The 15,009-nt window shown below is 38.6% G+C and overlaps 1 protein-coding gene across 1 annotated transcript; it reads left to right on the forward strand.

The window, feature by feature from the left end:
- Positions 1-124: 124 nt before the first annotated feature.
- On the forward strand, positions 125-3,612 carry emx2 (empty spiracles homeobox 2). The gene is made up of 3 exons (XM_077582102.1): positions 125-867; positions 1,535-1,719; positions 2,594-3,612. Exons 1-3 carry the CDS (start codon positions 477-479, stop codon positions 2,759-2,761), a joined length of 744 nt encoding a protein of 247 aa, XP_077438228.1. The 5' UTR covers positions 125-476; the 3' UTR covers positions 2,762-3,612.
- The last annotated feature ends 11,397 nt before the right edge of the window (positions 3,613-15,009 follow it).

The raw sequence follows: 15,009 nt of genomic DNA on the forward strand, positions 1-15,009 counted from the left end.
GCGATTGGCGCGCGCTGGCGTGCGCGCGCACGGCGGGGGTGCAGTACAGCGGACGAATCGTGTCCGCGTTGCGTTCGAGTCCGCCTCTCTGAGCTCAGGCCGCTTTGCCATTGACGCACTTTAAAGCGCCTCGCTCCTTCTCCACCTTAAGGCGAGCGGCAGAGGCGGCGGCCAATCAGCATGCCATTAGAGGCTTGAGAGGAAGCTGTTTATGGGAGTGCAGCGCTAATTAGCCTCATGAACTAACACATCTGGCCGCACCGAGTCACCGAGGAAAACGATCACATCCATGGATTAGTCTGGGAGCGCACGGACACTTTTGACTTGACGTCCTCGCAAGTCTCCACCACGCCTGGTGCGTGCTGCGCTTTTCCTCAACTTCTTGACGGCGTGCGGCAACTTTCGCCTCTTTCTCAACTCTGGAGTATTTCCCGCGATAACTTGCGCTTAAACTGGGGAACCCGGAGCATCGCGCCATGTTTCAACCCACACCCAAGAGGTGTTTCACGATAGAGTCGCTGGTGGCCAAGGATAATCCGGTACCGGCGTCCCGCTCCGAGGAGCCCATCAGGCCGGCGGCTCTCAGCTATGCAAACTCGGGCCAGATGCACCCCTTCCTTAACGGCTTCCACTCCGGCGGCAGGGGCGTTTACTCGAACCCGGACTTGGTGTTCGCCGAGGCGGTCTCGCATCCGCCCAACTCGGCGGTGCCGGTGCATCCTGTGGCCCCGCCGCACGCCCTGGCCGCTCATCCGCTCTCGTCCCCTCACAGTCCGCACCCTCTTTTTGGCAGCCAGCAAAGGGACCCCTCCACCTTCTACCCTTGGTTATTGCACAGATATAGATACTTGGGACACAGATTTCAAGGTAGGTTTCGGTTCATTTTTTCCCGCATGCATGGAAAAGCCCTAAAAGTTTTTGCGGCAAGAGTAAGAGGGAATATTATTATTATTATTTTTTAGCTATATTGATTCAATAAAAAAAAAAACACTACCTTTTTGTGTGGCGTTATTATAAAGCACTTGATTAGTTTATATATTATATTGAATTATATTGAAAAATAAAAAAATAAGTGATATTTTGTGCTTTGTTGCGCATTACTGCGGGTTGTACGAACATTTGAATTTTATTTGAATTACATTTAGCGTTTATTCGTGTTTATTTTGTATTGATTTTAAATTATAGCTTCTTTTTTTTGCAGGCATGGATTTAATTTAGGGTCGTTCTGTTTTAATTTAAAAAAAACATTGTTTGTGCTATATTTTGTACTACATGGAAATATTTTTTAAATTAAGGTGGTAGGAAAGTGAAATTAAGATGGGCCTATTTAAATAGAAATGGACAGGATTATTTGTCCTTTCTGTATGTAACGGGTTTTAAATGAATTAAATCAAGCCTTTTGTTTTTTGCATATGAAAGAGCTTTATCGTTTAAAAAAATCCTCATCCCTTAATTGCACAATTTAAAAACAACCAGACTGACAGCGTTGCTTCCTTTTATTTATTTATATATATTTTTTCTTGTTGGGCTCCAGGTAACGAAACAAGTCCGGAGAGCTTCCTTTTGCACAACGCGCTGGCCCGAAAACCCAAACGAATCCGCACGGCTTTCTCGCCCTCGCAACTCCTGCGGCTCGAGCACGCGTTCGAGAAAAACCATTACGTGGTGGGCGCGGAGAGGAAACAACTCGCGCACAGCCTTAGCCTCACAGAAACTCAGGTAAGACTGTAATTTGGGATTTGGATGTATTTATTATTTTTGCATTTGGACAATTGCACCATATTATTTCATTTTATACGTGCATGTGTTTGTGTGTGCTCTTATTCGGAAAATATAGGCCTATTTAAAACTAATATTGGTATTGTGATATATTTAAAAAAAAAAAAAAAAACACCACGTAATTTGTGCAATATAATTATTTGAATTGTCCACAACTGATGTGGTGCACAAGGCAATATCTGATCCCCCTCATTGTATTTCCTAACCTAATTTTAGAAGGGGGTTGCATGTTTTTTTTTTTTTTCTTCCGAGGGGGACACTGAGAATGTTGCCTTTCAAAATGGAAGCTAAACGAAGGAGTTAACCATTTTGTGGGCTCAGCCATACATAAGAAGGTGGCGGCCTCGGTGGGTCGCGCTGCCATATTTGCCACATTGTTCGAGCCCATCGGCCCAAATGAAGCATCACGTCGTTCAATGAGCACACTGAGAGCTTATTAAATGCACCTCACTTGCCATTGAAGAGAGCGACAAAAGCTGCACGGGCCAATTTATCGATTTAGATGTTAATTCCCACTGATCAATACGATGAGTGGATTTAGAGGAGCGTGTTAAACGTCACATAATGGAACCCCGTGTTTTGATTTTATTTGATCAGCTAAAAATAGTGCCGCTGTGTTAGTTATCATGACCTGTTTTACAGGACGAGGTGTAACATTAAAATTCCATTTTGGCTTCCTAACACAATTTGAATTAATACTGACAGCAATACGATAACATTTGTATTTAATTCATTTTCTGCATGGTTATTTAAAGCAGGCCTGTGCGTATTTGTGCATCACTGATTCCGTTTTTTTGTCGTCCCCACCTTATAGGTAAAAGTGTGGTTCCAGAACCGAAGGACAAAGTTCAAAAGACAGAAACTGGAGGAGGAAGGTTCCGAGTCCCAGCAGAAGAAGAAGGGCTCCCATCACATAAACCGCTGGAGGATGGCCACCAAGCAGTCCAGCCCGGAGGAAATCGATGTGACTTCGGACGATTAAAACGCGCTTGAGGACGCGAATACAGGATACCGTGGCAAGACAGTAGGGTCAAATAACCCAATGTCACATTTCACATCCCCGATGGGCAGCTGAGGGCGACGGAAGGCCGGCTGCTGCGTGGCCCAGCTGTCACCCTGCGGCCCGGTCAGTCCAAAAGAACCTGGAACATGGTACTGACAGATTGTGTGTCACCACCTGAAATATTCTTTTCTTTTCTCCCCCTTCTCCAATTCATATTGGACGGTTGCACTTCTATTTTTTCCACTCAAGATACCAAAAACTGCTTTTTTAAAAAAAAAAAAAAAAACTTGAATTGCATGGTAGTTGTTTTAATTTGACACAATCAAGAGGAAGACGAAAGAAATTTTTATTTAACTCTATTTTCTAACAGAGGTGTTGTACTTCTTTTTCAAACAGTGTGCAGTCTTTAATTCATAATTCTCGTGTAAAAGTGATTGTGAAAACATATGAAGTAGCAGTGCTTTATCGTGTTTTTTTTTTTTAAATCAAGAAAAAAGCAAAAACTGTTTTTCTAGAAAAAGAAGAAAAAAAGAGAGAGAATTTAAGGGAAGGTATCAGGACATTCCTTGAACCTCAAAAGCTTTACCAGTGTGTGGTCGTGCTTGGCCCCGCGCAGCCTTCTGTCAGGACGTCAGCCTCTACTCAAATGCCACACGGACTCAAATGAAATAGAGATAATAATAAAAAAGAAAAAAACAACAACCTCCAAGCACTGAGCGTATTCCATGTACAGAAAAAAAATATTGTTATTGTTTCTGTTAAAACCCTCTTTTACAGAATGTAAATATTTTTTGTGTATGTGTTAAGTTTGCTACAATTTTAACACAAAGTATACTTCCAAGAAGTATGTAATTGTCAATATTTTGTCAATAAAGTTTTATCAATTAATGTCGCGCGCTGTAAAAGTACGCAGGCCTTTATTTTCAAAAGCATTTCATCATTTATAGCCATTGCCCTTTTTTTGTGTGAATTCTAAAAAAAAAAAAAAAAAAAGAAGAAGAAAAGAAAAATAAGTGCAAATAATTTGCGCTCAATTCATCATTTGTTGTGTGCAGCAGCTCCAAAGAGTCTCGACAAGCTTTTGTGAAAGTGCAAATCAGTTTGGGCAATTATCATGCGAGTAATATGAGGGGGGGGGGGGGGGGGGGGGAGCATTGCCCAGTGGTCCACTTTAATCTCTTAATCCGGATCCGAGGGGGTTTGGTTGGACATAATTTAGCACAATCTGACGAGCCCTCGCGACGCGATAAGAGAAGGTTGCAAAAAAAAAAAAAAAAGGATCTTTGTTTCAAATCTTTAAGTGCTGCTGCATCAACCTTAACGTTACACACTTTTTAGCAGCATAAAGCAGAACAAAATTGAAAGTACTGTTTTTAATGCATGTGCTAAAGTTTTTTTTTTTAATCGGTCCGTTTGATTATAACAGCAATAAAAATCTTTAGAGAATACCATTAGCGATAGAGAGGGGGGGAAACCTAAAAGCTTTATTACAAACCCAGCTTTGAAATCGGGGGGATTAGAGGACTGAAAGGGTCCCACAATAGTTAGAAGAAAAGGTTTCATGCTAATGAGGTTAATGCCCTTTGTATCTCCGGACTCCACAACTTCATTACTCCTATCTCGGGCAACACCGAGCGGCTCACAGCCTCACAATCCACTCGAGCTTTTCCCCTCCCTGCCCATAAAGACGGATTTGATAGCGCTCCTGTTCAAACTAGATAATTATATCTTTTCAACTTGGAATTAAGATAAAGAAAGTGCAGTGGAGGCGCTGAGCCTTGATCCGCACAAACAAAATTTGGCGCACCCTCTGTGGACACACGGGAGACGCGACAGAGTCTCATTAGAGCCTGCCACCATTTGATAAATTTAATGCATATGTTTTAACCTGCAAATCCCTCTATTCAACTCCTTTTTACCATAGTAATTCATTTTTGGGAATTAGCAATAGCAAGTCAGTGACGAAATAGGAAATGCTCTACTGTATTATTCTACATTATTTTATATCAAAATAATATATTGTGTTAGTGTTGTCTTATTTCATCAGGAAGTGAATGAAAACTATTTAAGCCCAAGTTAAATAACAAAACATCCACCATCTTTATTATTATAAATAAAACAAAAACATATATAGCAAACATAACTCTGCTTAGAATATGAAAAAAAAAAAAGTCGATTTTTCTAACGAATATTCTCCAGTCCCGGTCGCTTTGATGTTGCAATTCCACGTGTACTGCGCACAATTTGCAGCATTAAACATTTAGTGTGCAATGTGAAATAATTATCCTTCAGTGAAAAGAGTAGTTGCTCCTATCAAGTGACCCCCACTGACCCAAAACCTCTAATCTGCAATTAGTAGCTCTAATGACGTCCGCTGACAGCACTAATGTGAATGGAGGCTGCATGAGGGAAGGAGGGATGGGGATGGGAGGGGTTCACACCGGACAGGTTCAATGTCGGCGCTCATATTCTTCAACAACAACAACAACAACAACAATATTGAGTTAAGACATTTTTAGGTGGATTTATTTTATTTTTTTGTCACGTGTCCACGGATGGCACTCAGCAGGCCGCAGCGCGTCCTCCTCGGACCCGCGTCACGATTTAACTTGAGCTGCCCGGTTTCCCAAATTGCCACTGAAATGGATCCATGAAACGAGAGAATGGACCCCACACAATTCTTGCCGACCTTGACATAAGGCGCAGCGATAAATATACAAGACAAATGAGCAATTACAATCAGCCCTCAAACGTCTTGCGTCGCGATGAATTAAACATAGCAAGTCCCGGTTTCGGTTTGCGTTTTTTCTTCTTCTTTATTTTATTAATAATAAGGAAGTGATGATTTTACGAACGCAGCACTTTCCAGTCTGTGCAGTCAGCACTTAGAAGAAGACGCTTGAAGTTATTATTAATATTATTATTGTTATTATTCATTATTATTATTGTACGTTGCCTGGATTTAATTCACATTTATTAAAAACAACATAACATATATGACCTCAATAATAATAATGATGGCATTTTCCGCCTTTGAGCACCGTACATGAACTCATCATCTCGCACATAAACGCACGTGTTACTCAACTGTGATTAGATAGCCATATGATAAAAGTTTGATTTAAACACGGGGCCTACATGTTGCCCGGGGTCAAAACATACCGCAATATTTCTTCTTGGCCTCGTACCCATGATGCACTGGCTCCGCACATGTTCACCAGTGCGGTCTCTTCTGAAAGCATTGTGACGTAAGAGCTATTTATTCCGATTTTTTTTTTTTTTTTACACAACTTTACATCCTGGTGAAGTCCCACAGATTCCACGAGGTTTATTTTCTTTAATGAGAGGTGTGTGTGTGTGTGTAATGTGATGCTGTCTCATTTGCATATAAGTGGCATGTTTTCCATCCGTCCGCCAGCTCTGAAGGGAGCAATTGTGGACCCCCGTCCTCTGAAATTACAAACATTTTATAAGTCGTATGTGCAAGCGGCTACATTCCCCCCTCAGTGCCTTAATGTGTAACACATGGCGGACTGTACACCTGATAAAATACCTCAGGGGCCCTGCAGTTTGGAAAATCCTCAATTCGCTCCCTAAATAAAACAAACAATGGCTTCACTAAATATATCACATGTGCCTGCTGAACTATTCTGCATCTCTTGACCTGTGAGTCCCCTCTCTCATCATCACCGCCGATATGAGAGTCATCTGTGGAGCACCGTTGCCCATCTAGCAGCTGCTAATGCTGAAAATAAAGATTTGGCACGTTACGTTCCCTCACATTCACTTTATTTATTGACATTACACTGCTGCACTGCACTTAATTGTGAATAAAGCTTGCAGTGTGAGGCAGGTGCACACCTGCTTTGCACCCAGGACAGCCTCTCTGTGTCTCCCCCTCTTGGTAACAAAGTGGTGGAAAAGTCACCCCCACCCCCCCTTCCCCACCATCACAATATATCAAGTTTCTGTTGGCGGAGTCCGGGTGCAAATGAGTGTCTGGAAAGTGAAGCAACAGAAAAATAGCAGTGTTGTAGGAGGGGTGCTTTGCATTGTGGGATGGATTGCAGCACATTTAAAATAACATTTCCAGCTTTATATTCAGATAATTTTCATTTCTATATATTGTGTTGAATATATTGCAGAAGATTTGTTAGAACTACCAACCAAATGTTGTAAAGGATAAATGGGAAGAAATAAAATAAAATAAAATTAATAAAAACATTTTTTTTAATTTAGTTACTGTGAGAATCTATTATACAGTATATTACTGTATTAAATTTTTTTATTTTTTTTTACAAGTATTTACTGTATATAAATTACAGTTACTTACTGTATTTTTGTTAAGAAAACAGCAATTCACTGTAATCTAGTTTACAACTGTTTCTTGTATTCTAATTACAGGAATTATCTGACAACCTAAATTGTCTGTAAATTCCTATAAATAAATAATAGAGTATGTCGTTGCAAAATCCACCCATCCATTTTCTTAACCGCTTATTCCTCAAAAGGGTTGCTGGAGCCTATCCCAGCTGGCTACGGGCAGTAGGGTACACCCTGAGCTGGTTGCCAGCCAATGGCAGGGCACACAGAGACCGACAACCATCACCTATAAGGACAATTCAGAGCATTTAATTAACCTGCTATGCGTGTCTTTGGAATGTGGGAGGAAACCGGAGCACACGGAGAAAACCCACACAGGCACGGGGAGAACATGCAAACTCCACCCCGGAAGGCAGAAGCCCGGATTCGATCTCACACCCTCAGCACTGGCAGACGGACGTGCTATAACCATAGCCGGCAAAATCCAACAATCGTTACAGTATTTACATGCAATCTACATGCAAGATAGTTGCTGTAAAAGTGACAGTATTTGACCGCTAACCATACAGCAAATTACTGTACTTTGTTTTACCCATAATACATTGCGGTATACAGTTAAATACTGTAAAATTAAAAAGATAATGCTGTCATTTTTCACAGATTTTACAGAAATTTGTTACAGTGTACGCGTTAGCTAGCTATAGCTCCGAGATGGCTATAGCTAGCTAACTCTGTAGCAAGTCAATTGTATTTATTGTAGAGCTGTCAAACAATATTTAAAAAAAAAATAAAAAATCTGATTAATCACATTTTAGAATTTGGATTAATCACGATCAATCGCTTGATTAAAAAGTCATTTTTAATCAACATTTCTTTGCCCACCAAATTTAAATAGCACCTGTTATGTGTTAATTCTTTCTACATTATTAGGGACGTCGTCAACATTTTTTGATCCGCTGCACACGCTCATCCTCTTCGTCTTCTAATCAGTTAATTGCTTGAATAATTTAACATAAAAAAAATGACCCCAATAGTTTGACATGAACAAATAATCTGAATGTCATATGAAAACATTTTAATGCATGTAGTTATGTTTATTGCTCAAACACAACCTGTGCTACCTTTAACGTAACCATCCGCTGTCAAACTAAATTATAATCTGCGTTCAAAATTAATCATGTGATTAATTTGCGTTAATACATGATTTAGTGCGATATTTTTTTGTGATTCATCAATGAGTTAACGCTTTAACTTTGACAACACTCATTTATTCCACCAATTATAGACATGCTAACTCTTGTAGCTGGTTGCTAACGTTACTTTTTATATATTAACATAATCTTAAATGATGGGGTCTGCTTGTGTAATATCATATTAGAAGCCACTCTACATAAATACGCTTTGCATATCGGTCGCCAAAAATGTACTTTTTCGACAAGGGCAAAAGTTGTCAGGCTCACTGACTTCTCGCACCAGCAACAGGAGAACGGATGTCACAATAAAAAAAAACAACAACAACACACACACAGCTCATATAGTTTAAGGAACATTTTGGTTTTGAAACTGTGATTTTAAAACAATGTCTGCCTGGCTGTATGCTTTGTTATTTTTTTTATCATCCTAAGAGTTTTTATTTGATGGCCTTTTATTAGTGTTAACATATTATTATTATTATTTTTTTCCCTTCTGTGTGGGCATTAAGAGTATTCAAATGCAACTTGGTACATTATCTGATCATTTAGCGTAAGTTTGATGTTGTTGATAATTTGACACTGGCACAAATGAATTCAATTACCATTATTTTTTCGCGTAAAAAATATTTATGCAATTGAAATAATATTGAGCAAACCATTAGGAATTTGTAGAAAGAGTGTTGAAAATGGACGCATGGACTAAAAGCGCCATGTTAAAAAATGGACTTCCCATCAGTTTGTGTTTGTGAGAAGCCAGCAGAAATTGCCAAATTGCAGTCCAATCAAGACATATGCAGAAAGTCACAACTCCGAAATGTGAAGCCAACCTCTCCGCCAAGTCTCATTAGAACCTTTTTTTTGAGTGCTATTTGCGGTATCCGTGTGAAATGGGGCCAACTCCTTGATCAGTGCTGTCATAATAGCACCCCTCCAAACACAACAAACCCTTAAAGTTAGTTTTAACATGACTAATATTCCCAAACAATATTTTCCATGAGGCTCCCGGCGTCCGTGTCCTCGTGTAGTGTGTTTGTGGCGAGGGAGTGGCGATGTGTGCACTCTGTGCTCGCCTCTAAGTGGAAAAATGCTCTTCGGTAAGTGTGACAAAATTGTCTGTGGGGCTCCTTCGAAGAGTTTAAAGTACCGACGTTGTGGCTAATAAAGTGCTGGTTGTAGGTTCAGCATAAACACCAAAATGAAGAATGATTTAGCCCCACAAACCAAAAGATATATATAATAGTTTTCTGAAAACAAGAACAGTTTTTAGGACGTACGGTACGTTGGTATATTTTGTTGATATTAAAGACACTCAAGTATATTTAGAGACTTTTTATTTTGTTGCGAGTTTAGCTTTTTAAAGCGGAAGTCAAACATTTCTTGACTTCTTGATATGTTATATGTGACCTCACTAGTCTGAACATGAAATTTTTTATTTTTTTTATTTTTCTGGAGAGCTCAGTATTTGTTCATTCAGTAATTTTACCGATTTGACATGTCATCATCATTGCTCTCTTTTTTTAATTAATTTTTTTATTCATTTTTATTTTGTATGTGGGTGAGTATGTGTATGTGCGTGCGTGTGAGTGTGTATTCATTAGTTCACCTAAAACGAACACTTCAGAATCCAACCATAGTCGTGAGGCCGTCAGGAGACCCGAACATGAAATTCTGATTAATATTACATTTGTGGATTATGAGTTATGAAGCAAAATCCAGCCATTTTCATCCATCTCCGGGGGCGGCCATTTTGCCACTTGCTATCGACCTTACCTGAGACCTGAGCAACTGTGAGGTCATTTTCAGTTGACAGTGGCAAAATGGCCGCCTTCTGATACTGATAAAAACTGCTTGATTTTGCTATTTATCTCATATTTCACTTATGCAATATTAAACAGAATATCATATTTGGACTAGTGGGGCTGCATAGAAAATATTGCCAAGAAATTGTTTTTGGGTTGACTTCCCCTAGTTTTCAGAACGGGGTTGTTTCTTTTTATTAGTTTTTTTTTAATTCTTTGTTTTAGTTCAGTTTTTTATTAGTTTTAGTATTTGTTTTTATATTTGTGTATTTTGGTGTGTGTAAGATTTAAAAACATTACAGGAAATATTGTGTGGTAAAAATTCCCATTTTTTTTTTAAAAACAGCAATCCACAAATCAAATACAAGTTGCTGTATAACTCATTCACTGCCATTGACGGCTATAGACGTCAAAAATTAATTTGAACTATTTCTATTAGTTTAAATTTTTTTCTCCACTTTTGTTAACAAGAGTTTGAAAGCCTAAAAACAATTTATCTTACATTTAGAACAGATATAAAATTTTTGATTAATCGTGAGTTAACTATTGAAGTCATGCAATTAATTACAATTAAAAATGTAATCGCCTGACGCGATTAAAAAAAAAGAGAAACAATTATTGAAAATTAGGAGCGTCAGGCGATTACAAATTTTAATCGTAATTAATCGCATGACTTCACTAGTTAACTCACGATTAATCACAAATTTAATATCTGTTCTAAATGTACAATAAAAAAACTCTATGTTTTCATTCTCTTGTTAACAAAAGTGGAAAAAAATGTGAAACTAATAGAAATAGTTTAAATGAATTTTTGACGTCTATAGCCGTCAATGGCAGTGAATGAGATAACAGTCCACAGACTGTGAATTACAATAAGTGCAGTGCATAATACCTAACATCTAAACTGATTTAATTAATTGCATTTTAGTAAGATAACATTAGTTGTCACTGTAATTGAGAAACTTATTTTTGGGCCTGACTAAAACGGGTCCAGCGACAAGCAGTTAGCTAGCTAGCAGTGACGCCACCCTGAAAATAAATGCAGATAACGGTAAAAGTGAGGAGGAGGAAAAGAAAATCCAACATTGTTTATTATAGTCATCAATTTGGATGATCACTTTCTAAAGAGGCAAAATGTTTTGACTTCAGAGTGTGAATGATTGGTTGTCATAATCCAAACCGAGACATCTCTGATTGGCTAATGAACACTTGAGCCTCCACAACTAGCTCAAATAATACCTGCTAATCATTGGCTTTCATTCACTCATAATGTTTCTCCTCTGCGCTGACGAGTTTAGCCATTAAAGAAGAAATTGTGTAATGATCTCAAGCAGCCATGACCGATGAATGACAAGCAGAAAGCCTGACGGCGGCAGGTTCACAGAAGCTCAAATAGTTGCTTACTAAATTTGGATTCTCAGGCACTGTATTTGACTTTTAGGGATCCACTTTAAAATGAGCTTGCTTTAACTACAGTATATTAGCCTCAAACGTTTGTGTGGTTGTACCATATGTCTGAATAAAACATCGCATATGTGCCCCACTTACTGCGTACTAAACAGAGTGACAGTTTCAAAAGAATGAATGTCCAAAAGAAAAAAAACTGTAGTGCGCTCAAAATGACCCACAACGCACTTGGAAAAGTAGTGAACATTGATGGTCAAAACCCCAATGCATTGCGAACAAGCAAACAAAATGGCGCAGGCGAGCGACAGCGCAAGCGCGAGACTCAAAGTGATACATTCGCTATATACTATGAAAATAATTCATTTTAATTGAAAATATGTGCAACAAGGGAAATAAAATAGTGTTAAAAAATTTTGTCATTTCAAAATTGGAGGACATTTGGGCTTCAAAATAATAAAAAATAAACCTTAACGTTCCAAAAATACAAAAAATGAATGATTTTTTTTTTCAAATAAATAAAAATAAATACATAAATAAAAAAAATAAAAAATAAAAAAAAAATACATGAAAATAAATAAATAAATGTGACTTTTAACAGTTTTATGTGATATTCAATTTGGTCATGGGGTGGGGGGAGGACAAAAGAAAAATGTTGGTACTGCAGACTTATTTGGGTTTTTTTAAAAACTTTTTTTTCAAACATTCTTTTTTCTTAGTTTTTATAATTTTATTTCTAGGACAAGTGAATTTATTCAGAAACAGCATGTTTAAGTATTTTGTATGTGGCTATACATATGGCTATATAGTCAATGAGGGGTTCGGGGATAAAGGTGGACATTTGGACACAGGGTCTTACCACAACATCAGTAGGCCTGATTATTTTTTGTGTGGATTTGGAATGATAGACAGGAGAAATGTAGTACAGTACCTCAATAATATTAACATTTTGGGTGAGTTGATTTTTGGTGCGCAAAATGAGTTGGTTTGCTGTTCAACAGTTTTGGGCCATTCATGAATTGAAATCTTAAAGCAAGAGAGTGCACAAAAATATACGGTACAGTATGTTGCTGTTTTGTTGTTTGGTAGATAGTGGATCTTTCACACATGCGTTGATACATGCATTATGAAAAATCATGTATTTTGCACATATTTACATTTTTATTTTGTTATACATCTGTTTATAACAACTGATGAGAAATTGTACCCCCACCCCCATCATTAAAGTTGTTGTATGTGAATGTCAGCCCAGTGGCCAAGTGGCATTTATTTGAGTATTTGGATGCTTGGCCACATGAATGGCACTAGCGGTACCCTCGCTCTGTGCCTCCATCTTGCTTGTCCCTTTACGGGGGCTCCAGAGGCTAGTTAAAAGGTGTGCGATTCCCACCACGAATCTAATTAGATCTCTGACTGGGGTCTAACAAAGAAAAAAGAGAAAAGCGTAGAGGGATAAAGGTGCTAAAGCAGCTAACTCACACCCTGGCTGCACTTTGGCCCGAGTCATCCCCTGCTTCCTCCTTTGCAGGAGAAAAACAAAGTCCTGCGGGCTAATGAAGTTTGTAATTAAGGAGATTCTGTCAGGGTGAATGAGTAATTAGGACGAGGTTTCTCTGGGGTGTTAGTGGCGGCCGGGCTCAGTGGAGCACGGAATGTATAAGTACGTCCACAGTCATCATCTTCTTTTTAATTCACATCCACAACATCTTTAATGGGCTCGCTTTATCATCTGTAAATGTGCTGATGTGAAAAGTTGCGCTATAATTTCAGATCAGTCACCACACTAAAAGCTGCGTCTCTCCACTCCCTGCCATGCATAAACGTACGCCGCGCCACGCCGCGACGGTTAGCACGCTATGGATCTCTGATGTGTTGTGAAATCAGATATAATTGGAGGGAAAATGGCTGAGGGACATGACTTCGCTCTGTTCACAGCGAAGACATGTCCATCCTAATTATCACATTTACTTCAGATTGGTTGACTATGCAGCTGATAAAGAAAGTTCACCTGGCCTCAATTAACTATATTTATCTGAGATTATCCCTCCATGAGATTTCTGCTCTGCCGGAAAGATTAGCGTCAGTAAGAGTTGCATATGCGGGATGAATACATTTTCCTCGCAAAGTGACGTCTTCAAAGGAGGAGAAATTAAATCAATGAAATGGGAATAAGGAATAGCTGGATTCTGTGGATTCGCTGGCTGGATGCTTAAAAAATATATTACATACAATATATATATATATACTGTATATATATATATATACAGTATATATGTATATATACATATATTTATTTATTTAGTGACATGAGAACAATTTAATTATTTTTTATTTTTATTTTTTTTATTATTATTTTTTTACATGAATCAAGAATAATCTGCACATTGCTCCAGTAGCAGGTTATGAATACACATCATAATTGTTTCCTATTTATGATTATTCAAGTCAATTTAGCCTTACATAATACATCTTCTATATGTGACAAAAACTCATCCCTTTCATCAAGGGTAAATGTTGATCAAATATGTAAAATCGAAAAGTTTTTAGCATAACAAAATGAGATCAGCAAAAATTTAGTCAGCGAATTTCCAAAACATTAAAATGCGTCAGTACTACCCAAACTAGTCTGTGTTCTATCATCAAGTTTAAAGTGTGATTTAAAAATAAAAATAAAAAATATAAAAAAAGAGAGCAATGATGATGACATGTCAAATCGGTAAAATTACCGAATGAACAATACTGAGCTCTCCAGGAAAAAAGAAAAAAAAAAACGTTTAAAGCGTGATTTCTTGGCAACAAAGTTTGCGATTCAGCATATTACACAAGCCGTTTGCAACACCCCATTTCAGATAGCATTAAAGGATGAACTCTGCACGCATGTTGCTTTTACTTTGACACATTCCAAAAGCAGGACCAGGAGGGCCAAATTGAAGAATACTGTATACACTGGACGTTACATGATGCAAGCAGTCATGTGCTAAACCATATGCGCAGCTACTTGCTATCAAATTGAAAATTTGAGTGTTTTCTTGTTTGGACTGAGTGACGGTTCGAGTTGATACAGTAGATAGTCGTAGTCAGAGGTGGACACTTTTGATCCCAAGTTAACCCCAACACTCTCTAAAACCATTGACACTGTTTAGACTGGGAAGTGTCCCGCTGCGAGGCACAACACCTGGGCCGTGAACTCGTGACCTCACATCTGAGCGTTCTCACCATCCCTTCCCCTAAACTCTCTGCCTCCTGGTCAGCTGGGGGATCAGCATGGACAGACAAGCCCAACACTCTTCATTTCCTGTTTTGCCTGCAACCAACCCTTCCCACAAAAAGATGCTTCCTGTGTTTCAGGTAATACGATCATCATAGCAAAGGTATGACCTTTCGGATGACAGGTTATATCTTCACCGTAGGAGTAGTGCTGGGAGGAGAATTGTAGCAAATGCTGATGTGGTCATTCCAGATATGGTTCAAAAGTGAACATGCAGGCACAATTTTTATTGGCAAAATT

The sequence above is a fragment of the Vanacampus margaritifer genome, chromosome 12, assembly GCF_051991255.1.
Source record: "Vanacampus margaritifer isolate UIUO_Vmar chromosome 12, RoL_Vmar_1.0, whole genome shotgun sequence".
Lineage (NCBI taxonomy): Eukaryota > Metazoa > Chordata > Actinopteri > Syngnathiformes > Syngnathidae > Vanacampus > Vanacampus margaritifer.

What these genes read in the sequence shown, in the direction of transcription:
- emx2 (XM_077582102.1), top strand. Translation starts at nt 477, where the DNA reads ATGTTTCAACCCACACCCAAGAGGTGTTTCACGATAGAGTCGCTGGTG. An exon ending in CTTGGGACACAGATTTCAAG is followed by an intron (nt 868 to 1,534) that starts GTAGGTTTCGGT and finishes GTTGGGCTCCAG; the next exon opens with GTAACGAAACAAGTCCGGAG. An exon ending in TTAGCCTCACAGAAACTCAG is followed by an intron (nt 1,720 to 2,593) that starts GTAAGACTGTAA and finishes CCCACCTTATAG; the next exon opens with GTAAAAGTGTGGTTCCAGAA.